The 24,288-nt window shown below is 36.1% G+C and overlaps 1 protein-coding gene across 15 annotated transcripts in view; it reads left to right on the top strand.

Moving 5' to 3' along the window:
* Positions 1-24,288, top strand: part of LOC136840654 (serine/threonine-protein phosphatase 2A 56 kDa regulatory subunit delta isoform-like) — a 44,283-nt gene that overhangs the window by 7,448 nt on the left and 12,547 nt on the right. For all 15 annotated transcript variants that reach the window (XM_067107357.1, XM_067107363.1, XM_067107362.1 and 12 more), the window contains exon 2: positions 5,596-5,634. In XM_067107357.1, the coding sequence (XP_066963458.1) occupies positions 5,596-5,634 (39 nt within the window). The remainder of the gene's footprint in view (positions 1-5,595; positions 5,635-24,288) is intronic.

The following is a 24,288-nucleotide window of genomic DNA, read 5'->3' as shown; positions in this document are numbered from 1 at the left end:
AAGTAGCTTAACCATGCCTAGGCTAGTTGATTTCAGTTATTAGCTAAGCACTTACTGTAGTAGAGAAATAGGTTTATAAAATTTATTTATACATTACTGCAATTGTTTGATATGTCAATGTGAGTTTGTGAAAAGTAGGATACATTATACAGTATCTAGCTTGTTCGAAATCTGATGAGTTGAAAATATTTTGGCCTGCAAAAGATAACTAACTCAGGCCTGGAACATGTAAATTGGATGCACTTTTTGACAGCAGTATTAAACTGTCTAACCCACTTGACCCTTTTCTAACTTCTATTAGATGATTGTTTCCAAAATTGTTCCCACAGTGATAAGTTGCTGGGATTGGCAGGCTACTTGTATTTATTGGTTTGCTGGTGTTACTGTATGTAGGTTAAGCTAATTTGTCAAGTCAACATTTAGATACTAAAAGCTAAGAAATTACTCCAAGAGGGACCAATAAGTTGACCAAACATGTTGCAGCAACTTACATGAGTATACAAAATAATGTCAAATAGTTTCCAAAGGTTGAAAAAATATGATTAATAACCAGATACAAAGGATATTACCTTAAAATCTGTCATTGTTTGGTCATATCCTTGAGTGTGACACAGCTGGATTCAGTGTCTCTGCTGCAGGGTTACAAGAATTTTACAACAGAACCCATCTAGGGTAAGACGTTGTAATGTACTGTCATCCTTTTTCTTGAAGGCACCTTCCTGCTCTGCACTAGCAGTTTACTAGTATGCAGAATCAGTAATGTTCTCTTGGGTCAATCTAAGGTCAGCTATGATTCAGTTTTATCACTTCAAACACTGGGTGTGACTTATCTTTTGAGAAGTGAACCTTGTGCCACCAAATGGGAAGCTGCCCACCACAAATTTTTGTTGGCAAGAGAAAACCTTTGAATGTCTTAAGAAACAACACTTGAAAAGATTGATACTAGACAAGTAGAGGGGTTTCTTAATTACACCTGAGAGAATCCATCCCTGGGCATCAACAAATCTAAGTAGAATAGATGGTGACCACCAGTACAATGAGGGCCTGTATGTAGATTGCTAAAGTCTTGTTATCCTTCAGAGTTACTTCAGGTTAAATTTTACATGAGACATTGTTGGAATAAAAGCAGAATTAAAGTGAAATGCAGAGTGCCTAAGACAACAAATATTAATTCTGCTGTTAATATGAGATATAAAGTAAAAAAAATTTTATTGAATACCATAAAACAAGCAAAACTTATTTGGAAACTAGGAGAGAATTTTGAGTATACAGGCAGTCCCCAGTTATCGGTGGGGTTCCGTTCCTGACAGTGTGACGATAACCAAAAGTTGGTGACAATGGTGCTGATCCCTGGTTATTGGCGCTGATATCCGGTTATCGGCGCTGATAACCGGGGATCAGCGCCGATAATCGGGGATCGGCACCGATAACTGGAGATCGGTGTCGAAAATCCGGTTATCGTCGTCTCTGGACAAGCGCCGTAAAACCGGATTGCTGATAACCGAGGCTGCCGATAACTGGGGACTGCCTGCATTTGGAACTTGATGCCACCAATATCCACATTATCCTTCAAATTAACACATTTTGTACCAATTTTCAGTATGCCTCAGATTATTTTTACTGTTGTCACAGACCACATGCTAATTCACACCACTGCATATCTAATGTAGGCATTAAAAAGGTCACTGCCTAAAAATGTAAACTATGAGGTGCAAGGGGAATTGCTGTAGGGTAGCAATGCATGGCATCTTCGCTTGGAGGTTTGTTAAGAATAATCGGGAGTGCACTGCTGTCAGCCCTGTAGGTCGGTAGTGCCATCAGTGCATCCCATAAGGTGCTCTGTAGGCATTACTTAATGTTCTTCGCAGCATCCCTTTGGTCCCAAGCTGCATCCCCTTTCATTCCTCTTACTGTACCTCCGTTCATATTCTCTTCTAACTTACCTTCCACCCTCTCTGGGTATTGTTTCATAGTGCAACTCTGAGGTTTTCCTCTTGTTACACCTTTCAAACCTTTTAACTCCCAATTTCCCTTTTTAGCACAGAATGACCTCAGTGGTTCCAGCACTTGGCCTTTGGCCTAAATTTTGTATTTCATTTCATGCATTGCTGTCCGCTTATAAGATGTAAAATATACATATATTTTACATAGAAGTACCACCTGTATAAGAATACCTTAGACCATATATTAACAGTACTTTTGATTGGGGTTACTTAATCCCTTCCCACCAGTTTAAATTATGAAGGAAACAGCGCCCTGTAGTGTGCTTGATGTGAAATATTGCAATTGGTTTAGCAAGGTCTGCTGCACTGGGGCAGATGGAGTAATCAACAGCAGAGGTACTGTCAGGGTAAATCTGTGCCTGTATTTATTTTGGTACTTTCATATGAACTGGAAAGGTAATCAGAATTTTGCTTAGGACTTGAGATGCATTTGAGTATCTTTAAATACTTTGGTCATAATACTGTATCTGTGTGGTTCTCATAATCTTTCAGTTTAAAATTTTCATATGTGGAGCTAACTCTCCAGTCAATATTATTTCTTGGTTTTTCATTGCTGGTTCTGTAAATTGCTTTCTTGAACTCTGCCTAGACGTTGGCCCTGAACACTATACAGTACTTTATTTATCACACCATCCAGTCCCTTAATGTAAAGTATTTATCTTGGGTGGTGTTGAGTATGATTAACCCGAAGTGGACGGATCCCCTCATGAGAGGATCTAAAACAGGTTTCGGACGGTGGACGGATCCCCTCTGAGCAGAGCAGTATTAATATTACGCGCCATACAATTTGGCTGTATCAATCAGGAAAGAGTTTTCGTCACTTCAGTGGCCCATAAATGAATCTAGGCAACTTTAAGATTCAGCTCAGCTCAATCAGTGGGCGTCTCAGGGAGATCAGTATTATTCTTGACTTGATGGGGAATGTCTTGCTCCTCTCTCTCCCACGATGTCCTTTTATTTATTTGCTCATAAATATACCCAGGGATTGCTGTTGGTTTTAGTTCATGTCTTTTATATGATGTCAGTCATAATTGTAATTTTGCAAAGAAATATTAGAAAAAACATGTATACCTCCAAAAAAGTTACTGCATCTCCCAATGTCAGTAAATTTGTGTAAATATTTTACAACAAATATACTCAGAATTTGTTACTGATTTTATTTCTTACCTGTTATGATATTGTGTAAGCTGTAATTGTAATTTTACAAAATAAAATAAAATAAATTATTAGAAAAAACATGTATAACTTGGTAAAATTTGAGTTTTGTAAGAGGCCCCACACAGGGGTCGTAAATAGTTGCTTTCAATTTCCTGTGGAAGGTAGGGAAATTTTATTAGAATTTTTTTCTTACACCATGTGCATTTGCATATCTTCTGCTGCCCATTGATGTTTTTTTTTTTTCCTTAAATTGGCCAACCTTGAGGTTTGCCTGGTCTGGGGTGTTGCGTGATATATATAATTAGCCCGTCCCTTAAGGGTTAAGATGAGGTGTCGATTTAAACCATCTAATCGGGTAGTGGTGTTACTTGAGGGGTGAAGCAAGCTGTGTTTGACTTGAACTGCCGTGCGTGTGTATGCATGCTGGCTGTCTGTCCTTTTAGGCGTTTTAGGGGCAGTCTTGCCCGGAGGTAATTTGTTATTTATATTACATTCTTTAATATTTTTCATTATTAAATTGAAACTCTTGTTGGCTATCCCTTTCGTATACATATTGAGTGCATAATACTGTTGGTACTACAATCTTTAAAATATATATTGTACTATGATTTTGGGTAACAAGTTTTACTTTGATACTGCACGTCCAGATTACTGATGATTTGAAGCTACAATTAGCATCATTGTCATATTTGGTTTTCGCGCATTGGACGTCTTTTCTGCTTGTTTTTAATTCTAAATTGAGCTCTTCATTCTATGCACCTCTTTTTGCTAGGTGTTACTTTTAGCATAAATTGAGACTGGTTGCATAACATGCTGGTTTCTGTGTTAAGCTGCTCAGGAGATGATAGAGTGCCTGCTCCAGCTCTGGTCACATTTATAGTTAGGAGTGAGTTGCAAAAGTGCTCTGCTGCACCTTGTGTGTCCAAGAGTAGTTTCAAGGGCTTTAAGATAGTTTTCTAAATTTAAAAAAAAAAAATTTCCTTTGGAAGATTATGTCACTTGTCTGTGAATATCATGCTGTATGAGGAAAACTGCGTTGTTGCTGGTCACTGCAGTGACTTCAGTACAGGTACATTTCTGTCATGTGTACAGAAGTTTGAACAGCATCACATCATCTAACAATGAAGTTCAACTGGTCACTGCAGTGACCCCAGTTATTAGCACAGTGATGGTGTTGCTTATAGGGTTAATAGTGTGTCAAGGGAATTGTTTAAGGGGTTTATTTGACTTCAAGCATTTTCATATTCATGTCAAGCTTTGGAATGAAATGATGACGTAGGGTAAGGTGTTATCTTACATATATACATAATTATCACTCGCTACCAAGAAATATCATCCTGTGACTGTCTTAACATACGTTGGATCTGGAAATTTAAGAATTGAAAGTATATAATCCTTGTTGAAAAGGGGCTTTCTTTTACATCAATATGTTTTTGTGATGTGCCCTGTAGGAAGGGGACTAGTGCTGTCAGTGCACTGTAGGCATTGAGGTTCTTTGGCCCTAGCTGCCACCCCCTATTTCAATTTTATTGTATCTCTGTTCATATTCTCTTTCTTCTACCCTTTCCTAACAATTGTGTCATAGTGCAACTGCGAAGGGTTTTCTTCCTGTTGCAACTTACAGACCTTTCTACTCTGTTTCCCTTAATGACCTCATGGATTCCAGCACTTAGTCTTTTGCCTAAATTTTATATTCCATTCCACTGTGATTTGGTTAGTGATCAGTTTCAGAATTTTCCATATTTGATTTTGAGGTTGGGCTGATTGTGCCTATTGGGTTATACAATCTGCATCAGAATCTCTTGGATGTTTTTTTTCAAAGCACCAGTTGGAATGACCAATTCTAAAATTAAGACCTTTAGCGTGACCACCTTACGTGATGCACTGTAGGCATTACTTAAGGTTCTTTGCAGCGTGCCTTTGGTCCCTAGCTGCAACCTCTTTCATTCCTTGTACAGTACCTCCATTCATATTCTCTTTCCTCCATCTTACTTTCCACCCTCTACTATTCATGTTCTCTTTCCTCTATCTTACTTTCCACCCTCTACCCACTTCTAACAATTGATTCATAGTGATATTGCGAGGTTTTCCTCCTGTTACCTGTTCAGCTTTCAGACCACCTTACTGTCAATTTCCCTTTCAGCACTGAATGATCTCATAGGTCCCAGTGCTTGGCCTTTGGCCTAAATTATATATTGTGTTCTTGTAGTATGACAGATACCTTACATTATTCAATGTCGTAACATTAGGAATTATGTAAATTTTTTTTGGAACACAACTTCAATCCTCGGTGCTTCTAAAGTGTGTTTGCTTGCTTGTGCTGACGTACTAATGAACTTAGTTTACTAGTGGATTTTACACGAAGAAAATGTAAAGTGTGTTCCATATGGAAACCAGTTATACTGTAGTTTTTAACTTTGCGTTTCTCTTTCAGGAAACGTCAAAGAATCAAGTTGGAAAGGATGCAGATGATGTAAGTATAGTGTCATGCCTTACCCAGGTGGGATCATGTTGATAAAATAATTACAGGCAGTAGCAAATACAGTATTGTACGTTGAATGACAAGATTCAAGATTTTTTCAGTGCCTAAGAAATTTGCCATTTTAATTTGTTGATAGCCTTGACTGATTCATGAAGCTGAAGGTGACATTGTTTGCTAAATTTTGTCTGAAAGTTTTGCAGAAAAAATATTTTTGGCTTATGCTCATTTTTGGAAGTACTGTATGCTAAATTTCTAGTTTTGCTGATCATTAGCAATCATTAGTTATAAGGGTGAATTTAGTTGTTAATTTTTGGAGTACATACATTGCAATATTTTGTAGTTTTAAGAATTCTTTGCCATGTTACTATCAAGGTCTACTTGTTCTTGGCAGTACTTGTAGATTGATATCCCTGTATATACTGTACTGTAGTATGCACAGTATTACGATTTTCATGCATTTTAATTTTACATTTATAAGCACTGGCAGCCATACATTTGCTTTCTTCGATGGTCATTGATTTACAGTTACTGAATAATGATGCTTTTCCTTCCCTGTATTTGTTTGGGCTCTATAAAGTTTGTAGTATTTTGCCGCAGTTTTCTGTTTTGTCTTTCCGTTACAGGTTAGTTTGTATACAGAGTATTTTTTGCATACGCCTTTTATTATTTCCGAGACTGGTCTCGGTGCATTACTGAATGAAAAGCAGGGTGCAGCATTTTCCTCACCTGTTGCTAGGAGTGCCTTTGAGAGAAGCCTAATTTGGATTTCATCCATATCACTTTTTTAAAAATCCATACAGGATTTATATAGTGCTTGTATTTTTAAGGTAAACCATCAGAATTGCACTTGAAAATGTAAGATATTGTTACATATTGTAGTCTAGACAAAAATATGTTCTTCTAACAAGTCCTCAGCTTTAGTCACTAATTACTTGGAGTTGGGCCACATTGTGTAGGTTTCTGTCATGGAGAAAATGTTGGATATCTTTCATTCATTTAGGCGAAGTGGTTTTTAAAGGAACCAAGGAAATTCTAGTGTGTCTTTGACTAGAACATTTTTTATCAATACCTGCGAGTTGGAGAACATTGAATACAGTAGCCAGTATTAAATTTTGTTTCAGATTTTTTATTATGATTTGTTATCTCGTTATTTATGATGTCTATCAGCCATTCAGTAATTAGTCTGGGGATGACGCTCTTCATTTTTTTGTTATATCTGTGGAGGTCTTTTAATCATTGCACATCAAAATAGCTGAAATTTGTAGAACGAAACATTTGAAAAGTAACTGAAGCCATTAATCTTTTAAGTAAGATCTAGGAGTGTGTTTTGATATTTTTCATTTATGTTAAATACGGTGTTTACAGTATTTAGAATTCCTGTTGAATTTCCAAGGTAACCAAACAAAACAGTCCCTTGTTCTTGGTTTAATGGCCTTGTGCTTGAGTTAGTGGCAATGTTGATATCGAAGAGTGGATAACATTCATGTTAAATACACCATACTGTACAAGCTTTTTTATGGTTTACTCTTAAAAATTCAGCATTACGAAACATGATTAATGTATCACAAATGACAGCATGAAGTAGTTATTTGATAAAGATGAGACCCTGATATTGTAATGTAGGAGGAATGGAGTTTTAGGGGTCTTGGTGTTGTATAATGCTGCATCTCTGTATTTCTCTATAACTATGCTACAAGACAGGGCTGCAAATCCATTGATAGAGTTTTATAATGGTTAATGTCCCAGGAAATCTCCAAGTTATTGGCTGAAATATGAAATTTTTATTTATTATATATTACAGACTTTACCATACAGATTGAGAACTATGAACCACTCATATGGCCTTTTAAGGCAAGATTGAGATATCTGCTATGTCCATATACATACATGTACAGTACTTGGACATTACGTACAAGAATCCTATTGGGGAAAATGGTTAGGAATGTCTTTTCACTGTTTGGGATGTTTATATTAGGCATCCTAGGGTTGAAATGTGTTGTCACTCTCAAGTTGCAGAAAACTTAATCAATCCCCCAATTTCAGGAAAGGTAACCTTGTGTAATTGAAGGTGTAATGAATGACTAATAGTTTTTATTCTCTCCTGTGTATAACATAAATTTAGGTCTGGCGCTCATCTTTTTGGTGATTTAAAATCTTCTAATTAGCCTAAGTTGTACTGGTGCACACAATATTAAGTTAAGGTTTTTGTAATATGTTAAAGTTTTTAGTTCTGCTCAGTTATGCACATATTTGATTCAGCTCTGCACATTATAGACTGTATTCATTTATATTTATTAGTAACATTGGCAGTTTATATCAGTGCTGTGGGTATTACTATTATAGGTCATTATTACCATTGTCATGATTTCAGATTGGCTATCATTATCATTATCAGTATAGTACCATGACATCCGTGTTTCCAGGACCAAGCAGAGTCTTTGTGTTTTTATAAGAACAGTATTTTTAAACTCGCTACATTACATGTTTATATAATGGCTACACAGCCACATTTGTTGAACATGTAGTAGCTACACAACCACATTGGTTGAACAAAATTGAGCTGTGTTGTCTATAACCCTTTCTCGTGTACCTTTCTATTGATACTTCTACCAGTGATTCTGCCATTCTTGTTTCTATTTTTCCTTTCCTCGGAAGCCATTGCTGATTTTCATTTATAATCTTGCATTGCTCTTGTCACCTCCAAAGTTCATTGCCTCCTAGATAGTGTCTCTTGATTTACCTGTCTTATTCCCTAATTACTACAGTTTCATCTCATGAAAATGAAAATTGGCGTCAAATTTCACAGCCAATTCTGTTTTCCTAAACTGTGCCATATGTAATCTTATTGCACCTCTTACACCCAGAGTTTTTGTATTCTGTAATTTTTGTATAATCTGTACATCAGAGGTTTTGAAGTCTCAGATTTGGGGTTGCATAGACATTTCCCTTGATTTTTATGATTAATTCAAGAGGCATTTTGTCTCAGGTACTCCACTTGAACCCAGTTTCTCAGTTTCAGTGTGGCCTGCCTCTCTCTTGCTGGAAAGCAATTGGAACCTCAGAAGTTCAAGCAAAGATGCAATGCATTATTACCCTAGAAAAATTATCCTTGTATTTTAATCATTTACGTACATTTTATCTATCTCGTTATCAGTTTGTTAATTTATTTTTTCTTTTCTAATAAGTGATCTCTTCTTTCTATATTTCCTATTACCTATGCTCTTTGAAAGCTTGAACAAATTTTAAGTCAGTGGCCCCTATGGGCTTATTCCATCTGAATAGGGCTCTGTTCTGAATAATAATAATCTTCCAGTTTCGGTGTTTTGTGATTTCTTTCCTACTTGCAAGCCCCCATAGGGACCACCATTCAGTATGGTTGACATGGCATACTATAAATGTTATCGAATTTTCTTTGCACCATCCTTTTACACCAGGTGCAGTGCTCCCTGTCTTTTACTTTTTATCTGTTAAATCTGGTTTCTTGTTATTTACCTAACAAAGCTCCTAAAGTTCACCTTTAAACATATATATCACCCATAGGGGGGGTAGTACTACCAGTGCACCTCTTGCGGTGTGCTGTAGGATTACTTAAGGCACTTTGCGGCATCCTTTTGGCCTCAAGTTGCAACCCCTTTCATTCCTTTTACTCTACCTTCGGTCATATTGTCTTCCATCTCACTATCCACCCTCTCCTAACAGCAAGGTTTTCCTTCTGTTAACCCTTTCAAACCTCTTTTACTCTCATTTCCATTACGGCACTGAATTACCTCATAGATTCCAGCGTTTGGCCTTTGGCCTAAATTTTATATTCCAGTTCCAGTTTTATCTCTGAAGGCAAACCTTGAGGGTGTCTAGAGTTGTGTTTATGTTTCAGACTGTGGTATTGATCTACTAGAGTTCTTGCTTTGCTTCCATATACTGTACCATGACTTGCAAATGTCCTTTCTCTTTTCTTCTCTTTGCCTTATTTCCATTGGGCTTGTACTGCAGGAGGTGGACATATGTTCGTCCAGTGTCTACATTTAGCAATGAGTAGATTGTAAATTATTGATAACACTTTATTCTGATGGTTTTGCATACTGTGTACTGTAACGTTAACAGTACATTGTGTGCTTGCTGTGTTGACTCTTACAGTAATTGAAAAGAAATTCAGTGCGCCAATAACCTATGCATTATTTTTCACCATAGAAAGTATCCACCTTCAAGATTGGTCCTGGAAGCATGCAGATTACCTTTTTTATTTTTGACGCTTTGTCTCTTGATTTAGTCCTTTGCTTTTTTTCTAACGAAACAGTGACTTAATAAATAAAAGGAATGCCCAATATGATTATTTCAGAGTAAGTTGCATTCTTGAAGGCAGTAATACTGACACTTTTGTGGTTAAATAAGATTTTTACATGAACTTGAGTAAATCTTAGGAAGAAATTTGCAAAATCTAAAACAATTTCAAAGTATCCAGTTGTTACATCTTAACATGTAATATGTTAAATAAGATCTAATATCTTTAATATGAATGAACCCCCCCCCCTTCCACTGTCAAGAGTTAATAACGTTAACTCAAGATTTAGTTCAAATGGTAAGGAACTGGGTGGAAGTGAAGTTGCAATTTTACCAGTGAAAGTTCGTTCCCTGGTGGTGGCTTGTCTCTATGGAAGATTCTGGAAGTCTTGGTATAGTCAGTGTGGAACAGTAGAACATAATTGTCTTGAGTTGTCCATTTTGCTGTCTAAACCTTCCAATTTGGGTTTTTTTTTTTTTTTATAGTCTTTGACCATTATAACAGCTCCAACAGTTATGCTCTGTGGAGAGGTATTGCCATCAGTATACCTTACACAGTGCACTGTAGGCATTACTTAAGGTTCTACGCAGCATCCCTTTGGCCTGTAGCTGCAACCATTTTCATTTCTTTTATTGTGCCTCCATTCATTTTCTCTTAACTTTCATCTTACTTTCCACCCTCTCTTAACAAGTGGGTTGCACTGCAACTGCAAGACTTTCCTCCAGTTAAACTTTTCAAACCTTTTTGCTCTCAGTTTCCCCTTTCAGCACTGAATGATCTCATAGGTGTCAGTGCTTGGCCTTTGGTCTAAATTTGATAATTAATTTCATCTAGACCTCTTGCTAACATTAAATTGTTGGCATCCTTAAGATTTAAATGTATTTTAAGAATCATTTGGACAGTTGTACTTGTAGCTAGGGGAATATCTGTTTGATGACATGCATCGGTTAACCATTGTCTGGTTATTTATTAGTAATATGCTATAATATATTTTGTATTATGTTCCTCGAATGCTAGTCAAGTTTACAAAAACACACTTTCCATGAAAGTGTTAGAATACTACTCTGTATAATGAAAGCCAGTGTGAAAACATGATTATTTTATCTCATGAAAGTCTGAAAATTTTTTAATAGTCTTTTTTTTTAATTTGTCATTATTCTGCTAGTGGCCATGTTCAACCCTTCCATTTGTAGGGGTATGACCTTAGTTGTCATACTCGTTTGGCATTTGTGGGAATTTGGCAAGACAGAAACATGCTACAGGGTGACTGCTTGATTGACACTCACTTCAAAATGAGTTGCTCGTGATGCCACAGAATGTATTCATACAAATCATAGTTGAATATATTTGTTTTTCTATTTATTTATTTTTTGTCTAGCGAGTTCAGATGAAATGAAGCACATTTTGCTATTGCTTTATTTTTAAGAACTATCACAGGTCATGCTTCTACATGTCAGATGTAATGTAATACTGTATGTTTTATTTTTCAGCATATTCTAGTAATACATCAGTGTTTTTTGCTTTCTCTGTACTGATTGTAGTAGAAGACTCTAGATTTAAGCTTAACTGAGCTGATCAGCCTTTTCAGTAGACTTCACAATAGTTCCAAGTTAAATTGCACGTGCAGGCAGTCGGTTAATGGTTTTGCTGATGAGTTAATGATGCCAACAAATAGTAATAGCAGTAATCACGAGGAGTATTCATGAATACTAGGAGTATGATATGAATACTAGAAGTTTTCATGTCATACCAATACTAAGGTTTCATATATATTATCACAAATGTTTATGATATCAGTTGATAGCATAAGCAAATTGTGATTTTAGGTCATTCCTTGTCCAGTCAAACAAAAATCACTCATTCTTTCACATATTTATAGTTATGAAATTTTATTTCCAAAAAAGTTGGAAAACACGTTGGTTTTTTTTCATAGGCTCATGTTTTTGTCATTTTCCCTTTGTACTCAATAATAGCTCAGCTCTTTTCCATTAGTTGCCCAAGTTATTTTTATCTGCAGCGTGATACGAGAAAAAAATATAGAACAGATGCAGTGAATGTTCTCTTGATTATTAGGAGCCATATGTCATTTGTTTTGCTTGTTATAATCACAGGATCGCTGTAGGGGTTAGCGCCATTAGTACACCTCATGTAGTGCACTGCAAGATCACTGGAGGTTCTTTGCAGCCTCCCTTCGGCCCCTAGCTGCAACCCCTTTCATTCCTTTTACTATACTTCCGTTCATATTATCATTCTCCCATCTTACTTTCCTCAACCCTCTCCTCACAATTATTTTATAGTGCAAGAGTGAGGTTTCCTCCTGATGCCCCTTTAAAATCTCCTTTACCCTCAGTTTCTCTTCCAGCACTGAATGACCTTATAGGTCCCAGTGCTTGCCTTTGGCTTAATTTTATATTCCTATTCCAATAATCACTTAAGATTGCCATGTTTATGGTAGTTACTTTCAATTCCCAGAGTTGGAAACATCAGCTGCTGTTCAAAAGTTGTCATTGAATTCTTTCTTGCTCTAGAATGAAATAGGGGTGATTAGATAGCCCCGTTTTAGTCCAAAATGAAAGTTATTATAAAGTCAACTAAATGTTTTATGAAAACAGTAAAAGATAAAAAATGGACATCCTCTGGATAGTTTGTTGAGAGGTTACAAATTGAATTTGTTTTCATGAAATATCAATAATTTACAATTACACATTAAAGGGAATTATCTATAAGGCGCTACCAAAATAGGGCAACAGCTAAGGGATGTACATGATGAACCCAAGTGTATAACATAGTGGATGTACAGTAATGTCTAAATGGCTCATTACAGTTAGGTCAGACTTGTCGAAGATGCTGAGGATTGATGATAATAGCTGATATGACTTGTTAATCTTGTTTGGGTCCTCAGGTGTGAGTAAAAAATTATTTAATCATTGAGTAAGTTTTTAGGTACACTGTTTATTCTTCTTATTGACAGTGTGTTGTTACTGTGTCCAAATGCATACATTCCAGAATGGATTGCCCAGTGCCTAAAGTGGGAGTTTTTCACTTGCCCTGCAGTTGGAGGCATTTACCACCAATTAGGATATCTCCCGTAGCGAGGTAGCGCTGTCAGTGTACCTCACGCAGTGCACTGTAGACATTACTCGAGGTTCTTAGCGGCATCCCTCTGGCCCCTAGCTGTTAACCTCTTTTGTTCCTTTTACTTTGCCGACCTTCATATTCTCTTTCTTCCATCTTACTTTCCACCCTCTCCGAACAACTGTATCAACATTATTTTCACTGCTGAATGACCTCGTAGGTCCCAGCTCTTGGCATTCGGCCTAAGTTTTATGTTCCCATTTCAGCTTTCTTATCTGTTAGTAACATTTTTGTCTCCATTTTTTGGCCTTGAAGAAATTTAAATTTCCCTGCCATGAAGTTAGTGTTGGGTTTCCACAGGGTTTGACTGGACTTGAAATGATGGTATAATATATATGCATACATACATTTAAATCAATTTCAATACTCTTGTTGGGTTTTAGGCCAGTTTAGTATGATAAGTAATTACAGTATTTGCTACCTCTATGAATTGTATAGATTGATTCCTAGGAGTTCTTTTCAAATTGTTCTTGGAAGATTTTTGGTGACCAAGGGTGGTTTTCTCACCACCTTGTGAAGTGTTCTAAAATCTTAATATTTAGTATGAAACCATTGTATTTTACATGTATTCAGAATTCTTATTGATGCTACAAGCTACCTTCATGCACCAGCTTGAATTGATTGCTTTAATATGCTGGATTAGTTTTGAAAGGTTGACATTACAAGAGTATTGAGAGGGTATAGGGAAGGAAGAAACATCATATCCAATCTCAAGTCATGTGGCCAGTATGCTCAGTGCCATGTAGTTGACTGAATTTTGAATTAGCATATTTTTAGAAAATATACAGTATTAGTTTTAGGTTTTTGTAATTTAAGAATTTTTTTGTAAATGTTATGACAAACAGATTGAAAATTGACTTTTATGTCCTTGTATGTTCATTTATACAAACTGGCACCTCAGCTTAACGGATAGTGGGAGGTCTAGCCTCCCGATAAGTAACGAAATGCAATAAGTACTGAAGTCCCAAGACGTGGTGGTACTTGCTGCGTTGTATACCCAAGAGCTGGGGTAGTATCCATGTGAAAAAATCTCTCATTTTTCTTCCCCTCTAGTTTTAAGAATCTTGTAAGCTGGTGAATATAGTAATGGATGCAATAATTTAATGATGCATACGCTTGATGTGTGTGTGTGTGTGTGTGTGTATGTATTTGTGTGATGATTGTATGCCACATACATCTCTGTAGGGGGTAGTGCTGTCAGTCCACCTTACACGATGCACTTTAGGCATTTAATTAAGTTCTAAGGTTCTTTACAGTGTCCCATCGGCCCCTAGCTGCAACCCCTTTCATTTAATACAGTACTTCTGGTCATATTCTCTTTCTTCCATCTTACCTTCCACCCTCTACTAACAATTGTCTCATAGTGTAACTGTAAGGTTTTCCTCCTGTTAAACTTTTAAAACTTTCTTTACTCAATTTCCTTTTCAGAGCTGAATGACCTTATAGGTCCCAGCACTTTGCCTTTGCCCTAAATTTTGTACAGTATTCCAGTTCCAATTCTGATAGTCATATGCAATGAATTATTTTACTCTCTCTCTCTCCATATGTGTGTTCCTGCTGATTGTAATCTGAGTAGCTCCTCTCTTTGGACTGGATGCAATGAATCTCTCTCTCTCTCTCTCTCTCTCTCTCTCTCTCTCTCTCTCTCTCTCTCTCTCTGTGTGTGTGTGTGTGTGTGTGTGTGTGTGATTAGGCTTTATCTCTCCTAGTCAAAGCAAAGTATGAAATAATTTGTTCTTTAGAGTGAATGTTGAAAATGGCATCTGAACTAATTTTGCTTTAGGTGTCATCTGATGTTTTGTGCGTTAGGTTTCATTTGGTGTTTTCAAGTGGCTCTGAATGATCTCATCCAAATTATCTTTAACTTCTGTACTGTATTCATCAGCTTGTAAGATTGTCCTCGGAGGTTGTCAGTATTGGCACATACTGTATATATGTAATTAGAACAAGTATGAGTTACTGGTGTAGAAATCCACAGTTTTTTTCAGTGTAAACACCCATTAAAAATATATAGAAAAGAGCTTTTGAGAACCCGCTCAATTCTTTTCTCAATCCCAGATTGAGAGTGAGAATTGAGCAGGTTCTCAAAAGTGCTCGTTTTATACATATCTTTAATATATGTTTACACTGACATTTTTGTGGATTTCTTCAACATTTAGTGACTCGTGCGATTATGAGATTTTTATAAAAGTTAATATTTTTAAAAAGTGGCTAAACGAAGCTCAGTACATTTCAGCTTCACTCTTCTTTTATTGAGTGTATCCTTCAAAAGCTGTTACAAGTATTTTGTATTCCACCTGCTTCTTAGATAACAGATATTTTGATTCACAACATTCTTCATTTAAGAAAGCATAAAAAATATATGAAGAGTATGTAAAACGTAGTGCAGATGGTAACAAATGCGGACGTGACAGGCTGGCTATTGTTCTACAGAAATGTCTATAAGAAAAATCTGCTTCAAAAAATATATATCCGATTTTGTTGTTTTGTATTTTATTTTTTAAATACATACTCTTATTATCCTGAAGTATTTTGTACCAAAGTTAGGTATATCTTAGTTTAACTAGACCACTGAGCTGATTAACAGCTCTCCTACGGCTGGCCCGAAGGATTAGATTTATTTTACGTGGCTAAGAACCAACTGTTTATTTTGTACCAAAACTTAATTTCATATATAAACTTTTCATGTATGTTGAAATGGACAATATTAAGCTAAATCAGTCAGGAATTGTAGGATTAAAAGGATATAAATTTTCTTCATTGCCCTCTTGCATTTATTTTGTAAATGCTTAATATGAAGAATTATACTTTATAGCATCTGTTTATATGTAACTCATTGTTAGCTTAACAGCTACCATACTAAAATCTGAAAATTTATTCTTGAAGAAAAGTAGCATAATGTTTCTATGTAGAAAAGTTTGCCTTAACACATATGAAAATTAACTGATTTTAGAAAGCCTACAAATAATTATTATGGATGTAAATAAGCTTGATATTTAATATTAAACAGAAGTTTGACAATAGGTTTTGTTACTGATTCGTTCATAGAAAGAGAAAATGTAGTGCAGTGAAAGCACACCCAAAGAATAGTGTAACAAAAGCGCACCTACCCTTTGATTAACTTAGCCAGGTCACTGTACAGCAGATTATGTTAGACATACAAGATCACATTTTGAAATGAAGCACTGGCTCCTTACAAGGCAGACATAGACGTGCTAAATGCCAAATGGTCAGTTGAATGGGACAAAGTTACAGTGAGGCAAGACAGCCCAATTACCCTGGAAACTAAAGAGTTACCTTTCTAAGTTAGACAGGCGAGTATCAGTTATGTTTGTTTCAGCACACTTAACGAGATCATTCTGCGAAGTACAAAATACGATTCTCGTTTTTCCTTTCTGGACTTGTACATATCTGATGAGCAGTAAGGTTCGATAAGCTGAGGTGCCATTGAATGTATGTATATATGACATACAGTATGTGTTTCATACCCAGGACATACCTCTATATTTAATATTTAATTTTTGTACTGTTAGATCTGTCTTGATTAGCTTTTTAAGTTATTGGTTAATTTTGACAGTGTTTGGTGAAAGAATGCTTGATGGCCAAGCACTCTGCTGCAGCTGGATCTCCTCCGTTAGCATTATTATATTAGTGTGGTAGGAACATCCTGCACCAGGTACGGCACTGTGTTCAAGCCTTCTTTGTCACATCACGTGGACAAGTATTTGGAAAATAATTGAAGAATGTAATATTTGAAAAATTCAAAACCATTGAAAGCGTGTGTTGTGAAGATTGGAAAACATGAAAGTCCCTTCTCAGATGACACCCACACATCCTCATAGTTTCTCAAAGTAAGACACAAATGCCGTACTTGGAGCACAGTTGTTTCAGACCCCTGAAGAGTGTCATTGATATTTTTATTTCCAGTTTCAAATTTATACACTACATTCATTCATTCATCAGCCATCCAACCATTCACTCATTCATCATGACTTCCTTCCTTCCTCCATGGAAATTTTACTTCCGATCAGTAGAAAGTAGCTGGCATCTTGTCTTCTTCCTTTTCATTTTTGTTTTAATTGCTCAAGCTTTGAATTTTGTAGTAGCCTGGTTGATGTATGAGCTGTTCAGAAACATTGCCATCTTGATGTCTTGTTTAGGTTTGACATTATTGCTGTGTAACCTTTTTGCCAGAGGGTTTTGACTTATTTCACTGTTGTGTCGAAGAAGTTGTTTCATATCACTTAAAACACCGAGTAGTTCTGTCTCTGGCTTTTTCCGAGAACTGCCGATTTTGAAAATTCAGGTTAACTAAAGCCTTAAATGGCAATTTACTTGTGCAAAAAGTGTTGCATTTTGTTATGTCAGGCGTAAAGTTATATAGCATGCATTTATTTTCTCTGTAATGTCGGTTTCAGGGATGTTTTATATATACGGGAATTATGGACAGGAATGAATTTAAAAGATTCTCTGTGCTTATTACATTACATTTCACCCTGATAAAATTGAGCTTTTCTGTGCTCAGAGTTCCAAAAAGCCTTTAAATTTGGTTTTATTGGGTGCAGAATAGAAATCTGATAATTGTGTTGGCCAGAGTTACAATACAAAGATAGAAGGAAAATTAAGATATTTTTTCACTTTCTAGAATAGCCATTATTGCATATTCAGTATTGATATCTCTATTCATGTATACACAAGGGATGTTTGTGCATGTTTGTAAAGGTGGATGAATATGGATGTCATAATATGGAGAAATATTTTTTGCTTGAGAGTACTAAGTAATTAGAGGACACGAGACATTGCAAAAAAATATTAGCTTTGAAATTCTTTATTCATCTCTATTTCTCCATGGTTTATGTGTGTGAATGATAAGATGTTGTGGAATAAATATAAGTCGGCCACAAGGAATGCATTTGCTAAGAAAATGTTTATTATTAATTGCATGTCAGTTTAATGAAAGAATGTTTTTATAGCTCAAAACGTGCTTTTTATACAAACCTGTTAATCATGTATTGCGTATCGTCTGTTCAGCAGAGCCCCGTTGCACCAACTTGTACTGGTCAAGCTCCAGAAGAGGACACTACCATATGATTACATTGAATTGTATTAAAACCTCATTAATCAAGTATTCCTTGAATTGGAGATTAGGATGGAGAAAAGTATCAATCATGAAAAATGCTTGAGGGGGGACCAGCTACTTTGGGGTAAAAAAAATTGCAACTTTAAAAACAGCTAAAGTTCTTCCTAAAGATTCAAGAATCCATTACGACACATGGCAAACAATGCAGATGAGTTTGTCGGCTGTTGGGCTCTGAGGGTGTAAGGTGCAGCTGACCTGCTGCCAAGTGAAAACTTTTCCTATGTACTCAACCATAAGGCTCATATTACCCGGTAAAAATAAGTGATCACTGTATGGAATTGGCTTTTCTGGCAACTCTAGTTGTCATGGTGACGATTGTAGGGTTACAGGCAGTTACACAGTAAATGAAACTTCATTTATCCTCAGAACGACAAAGGATAAGCATATCGCTCTGCGATTCACTCCATACCCAGCCCCATCAAGTCCCTTTAGAGTTTAGGGACCATTATCTCAAAAGTTATTGTTATACAATCAGATATTCGTAGAAAATCCAGTATGTGTTCTATTTTATTGAAATTTTGCCATTTTGTTGGTAGTACTTCTTAGGCAATTGAATGGTCACACTCAGGTTCTCTAAATATAAAAAGAAAATGAATAAAAATGTTCTGTAATTGAATATTTTATGATGTCATTTGGGCTTGCATAATAACGTGGCCACACTATCCATACTGTAAAGCATGCAGATAATCAAGGAAAACTTTTTATGACCAAGCATTTTGACACTTTCGAGCTACAATGAAAATGGTAAATATAATGTTATGACATCATCACTATATGATGTCATAACTTGGGACATTTTAAACTTACAAAAAACAATAACTTTAGTATTTATATATGAGTGTTTCAACCCTTAATTCGCTATAGTTTTTTTAGTGATTTTTTATCCCAAAGTAGCTAGTACCCCCTTAAGATGACCTGGAGGGAAAAGGATTGAAATGTCTGCCATCCTGAGGGTCATGGATTGCCAAGTCAGTTAGAGTCTGTAATGATAGGCACTTCGTTGTATAGGTAAAACAGTGTTTTCTACCCAAGGAAACCCAGAGGTGGATGGCCAGTCACTTACAGCATGGTTGAAGACTGATCCCTTGGAGGTACTGTACTCCATTGGGCCAGAAATATGAGGGTTGATATCATGATGATAAAGATGAGGCAGAAAACGTGTGATCTTTATCTTCACTTCAACAGTACTGGGCTTTCTGCTGCAGTCAAATCGAATTTTCATGCACCCCCTGAAAGAATGGCAGTGAGCTCCAGTTAAGACCTACCAAAGAGTAGTTATCATGAATTTTGTATGCCTCAGTGGTGGGACAGATCCTTCAGTGAAGCTTAGGAAAGCAAGCATTAACTTGGTTATTTCTCCATCAGCTAGTGATCCTTAGCTTGAAGGTTTAGCAGGTGAGCTCTTTAGGCCTTGATTGAAGCATTTTTCAACATCAGGATCTCTGGCTCTAGCAGAATAACAGGAACCCCATGTCCTTAGGTCCAGTGAGGTTAGAAATCCTCTATCAAATCAGTTGCTGCACTGACCCAACAGCTTCCATTCAAAAAGATTTCAGACAAAGTTTTATCTGTTTAAGGTCTGTAATATGCTGGAACAACTCAAAGCCTTTGATACTCAGTACAGGCAATGGCTGGTAGGCAGTCATAACTTGCTCGCAAAACTTTCAGAGACTTTGTACCACCTTGTACATGATAGAAAGCGACCAGTGTTGCCAAGAAACTTGAGTCATGGCTGGCTATCAGATATGGAAGTGAGTACATGTATTTGGTGATTGGACTTCTTCATATGGGATTATATTTGCAATGCCTGTTTTATATCGGACTCAGAAATTGCTGTGAGAAATGGTACTTGGGAAATTTTTCAATAATGTTACTGTGGTTTTTCTGATTTAAGACCAGGGTCTCATTTTGCCTCAGTGGAATGAGGTACAGTACTGTACTTCCATCTGGCCAGAGTCTGTAGACTTCATCCCACTGAGGTGAAGGACATAAGGAACAGGCCTTCATCATCATAAAGCACTTTACAGTAAATCTCACCGACTTTTCATGTGTGTGTGTGGGGTCATGTTTTCTCAAGACTATTTGGGGGGCTGATGTCATTGCTCTGAGTATCTCAGAAACATTTGGATTGTTTTAGTAGAAGGCTGAATTCCCTGCGTAAGGCTTCTCTCTTCCTGTAAACTCTTACCAGTTCCACTTCCTCGCCAGTTTGTTTTAGTTAACAGTGCCATGTTTACCTTGAGTGGTTCCGTTCTGGGTCTCTTTCCCCCCTGCCCTTCCTTTTGTTTATGAATGGCATTCAGTTTGTCTCTGCTTTTTTATTTCAATAATGGTATTAGTGGTTTTTGCAATTTACCATTCTTTTCTTAACAGACATCTTACTGAGCTCATTCTTAATTTTGTTTTATATATTATAATGCTGTTAAAAGTAGTCTGGATGATTGCAGATTTTAGTAGACAAAATTAAACCAGTTTACATTCTATTTGTTATTCTTTCACCTTCCCAGTAACTGAGAAAATTTGTAAAGAAACCAACTCAAATATTATTTTGGGATCAGAAGTAAATTGTGGCTTGACAAGGTTTTTCCTTTGGCTGCTGCATCTGATAAATTTTAGCAGCTCCCTAAATGTGTGCAGAATTGTATGCTTTTTCATATGTGGCGAATTTCTTGCTTCATTGATCTTGACTTAGTTGAATCAGTGGTTGTCTGTCCAATAAGTTGGTACTTCCTGTATGGATGTCCTGTAACTTTTGCACTGTTGCAGCCTACTTCTTGTTATATATAAAGTCACTTTGCATGAGGTGACAACACTGTATATATACAGTACTACAAAAATCTCCAGATGTTCAGGTGAGGAGCAAAATCGTGCTTTCTGCTGACACCTGAATTTAGATGTATCTTGTTTATTTTCTATTCCCTCATATTGAAGTATTGATCAGCTGAGGAATTAAAGGAAGAAATGTAGCTGTTACTTGAATTGCCATATAGTAGCTTGATTGCTGTTAGAGAATAAGGTTGTAACACCTGCTGAAAGGGGGGGTTATCTTTTGCAGTTGCAAGTGTTTAAAATCAGACATGAGCACATTGTTGATGTTTGCTTTCTGTGACATTACAAACTGCATATCATCAAAGTTCTTTTCAGTTTCTTTTGATGCTTAGCAGAGGTCCATAGTACACATTTTATCATGGTTTAGAAAATAATGTGCACTGCAGATGAAGGTTTAAGGCTGGCCTGGGACATACCTGAAGAATTACAGACATTCTCTTGTCTGTATAATACCACAGTATAGTATTTGTATTATAAACATTGTATGTATTACAGCAGTTCTAAGAAACCTTGCAATTCTAATTGGTTCTTCCTGAACAAATTAGAAATGTTATGCCATATGCCATGTTGATATTTACTGGAATCTAAGACAGTATTTGATTTTCTAAAATCTGCATAAATTGGCAAAACTAAATAGATATAGAACTGTGTATTGAAGTGATAAAATTTTTTTTTTTTTTTGCCTTTTTTTATTGAAGTAGTGTAGCAAGATGCGTTGAGTTACATTTGTGGACTGTTTGAGGCTATTTGTTCCTAAGATGAGAAACTAGAAGTAAGATGAAGGTAGAAGAAATTGGATGTTAGGTTAGACGAGAATTTTCAGAGTTGATGCAGTCAGCTCTGTAAAACTGCAATTCAATAAGAATAAAGTACATAAGTTTATGTCTGTTGTTTGACTTGATGTTTGGGCTCTACTAATTTGTCAGCCTGATAATGTTGTCAAGAGTTTAAGGTTATTTTTAGGATTTCAGTGGAATTCTTACCTTAAGGAACCTTTTTCTATTAAAGAAATACCTGTAATGGTTCAAAGGCCAAGTGAATTGAACTTAAACAGGCAAATTTTAATTTTACAAAGTTTGTTATTACGTTGACAGAATTGGGTAATTGTGAGGGGTTAGCCTAGTGTTGGGTAGATATTGTAGTGCTTATTGTGAGTGTGATGAAAATTGGGGATGAAATATGGCTTTGAAATATGGCAATCAGAGTTGAATTGAATCTCATAGGACAGTGGGAAGTGCTTTTCTTGAAATACAAGATTGGCTTCTCAAGTTACTAATGTTTGTGTGTTAAACTGTTCATGTTAACCCTTTTAGAATCTTATGATGTAAAATTACAAAGAATTTGGTTCTCAATCTTTGACTTTCCATTTTGTTTGTGTAATGTTGAACCAGTTATAGAATAACAAAAAGATTTAATAAAATCATTTTGTGAGAGTCGCGTCCTCTGTATTATTTGCAAATCAAACTGTTTGTTAAAATAACAACTTGATAATTCACAGAGAGGATTATTGTAAGTGCTAAATGTGAAATACACACAACACAAACCTAAAAGGATTCGACATGAAGCAGTCTTCCTTTTCAACAGTATTTTCCGGATCAGTGTTATGTAAAATACCAAACAAAAATGTTCATGCTTTCTTAGATGGAGATATTTGTCATCGACAAATAGCATCAGCATGTTTATGTTGTGCTTTTATTTATTTGTTTGGATATGGTGGTGTGTAATACACGTCTTCTCATCTTTCAAAGACTTGATAAGTTCTCTTGAGGAGTGGTGGCAAAAGATGTGTCTGCTTTGCTCAGGACACACAATAGTTGGAACAATGGGAAGATCATGTGAGGTGTATACTTATACATGTATATACAAACACACACACACACACATATTGAAATTTATGAAGGGATTGTTTAACCAAGCCAGGGCTTGCCTTCAGGATTTGTTCCTCTTAGGAGAGAGAAAATAGGTGTGTAATAAACTTCAGGAAGTTGATAGCTTAGCAGGATTAGACTGTTGTGAACACCTGAAAAGTAAAGTATAGCAATGTGCTTTAGTGCTGTTTTGAAAGGTAATGAGTAGATTTCTCATGAACCGACCTCGTAGAATGAGTCAACGCTAATTTTTCCTAAAATGCAGCTCACTGGGAGTATGGTTGAAGATCAGAAGTCACGTTTTCTTAATTATCTTGTGTGGGGACCATGTTCTTCACCTCGTTATGCCTTATATATGTTAAAAATAGTTGGTCCCATTTGAAATTGTGTAAAGTATTAGCATATATAGCTATTAATGCATGCCAGGATTAAGTGGCTGTTTATTTAACCAAAGTTCAAAGTTTAGTTCTGTAAAATGTGTATCATAGGGAGTATTACTCTGTACACAGTCCATTTTTCTATGGAATCACCGTTGTTCCTTAGTCCAATAAAACCTAACATTTTCATGTAAACATGCTGTACTTTATTCAGTAATTTCCATCATGTTGTACTTGATAAAAGGAGTTTATATTAAAGCTATATTTTTGTCTTATGTAGCATAAACATGATTTGTATAAAAATCTCTCACCTGGTTTAAGAAAGCTCATAATTTTGTTGCAACCAAAAGTTTGCAGATTACCATTGTATGTGCTCACTTTACATGTGTATTTTTTTTAAAGGGATGATTTTTGTAAGGTACTTTGTATAATTCCTCGACAGACACATTATTAGCACCTACGTCAGCGTGCTTTGGGAGCTTGATCTTTTTTAAACTTTCCCTAAAGATGTTGAGATTTCTGCCTGTAATCAAGATACCTGCACTGGCATCTTGTCATTCAAAGGCATCTAAGCAGTCATGGGTGCCTTTGGTATCCTGCGAAGAATAACACGCTTGAACGTCACTAGAATCTCACGTGCGTTGCTTCCAGTTCCAAACTGGAAGCAGTAGCCCCTTCATTTATCCCTCTAGGATTCAAGGCTTGTTGTGATAAACATAACCAAATTCTATATATTGAATGTGTATAGGCATATATGTGTGTATGTGGATGGTTAATTGCATCAATATTTTACAATGTTTCATTGAACTTATCAATGGAAGGATGCTCTGTTGTGTAGTAATGTTTATATTTTATTTACTGTAGTAGTAATAGTTTGAATGAGCTTTTTTTTAAATAGAGTTTAGATGTATTTATACTTTTAGTTTGTAGTAAATTAATTTATTATCAGTTCTCTAGTTGTTTTTATTACTTTAGCTGCTGTTAGTAGAAGAAGCATGATTTTTATTGCATATGGTG

The sequence above is a fragment of the Macrobrachium rosenbergii genome, chromosome 8 (assembly GCF_040412425.1).
Source record: "Macrobrachium rosenbergii isolate ZJJX-2024 chromosome 8, ASM4041242v1, whole genome shotgun sequence".
NCBI classification, from domain to species: Eukaryota; Metazoa; Arthropoda; class Malacostraca; order Decapoda; family Palaemonidae; genus Macrobrachium; species Macrobrachium rosenbergii.
This window is presented reverse-complemented; position numbering and strand designations above follow the sequence as displayed.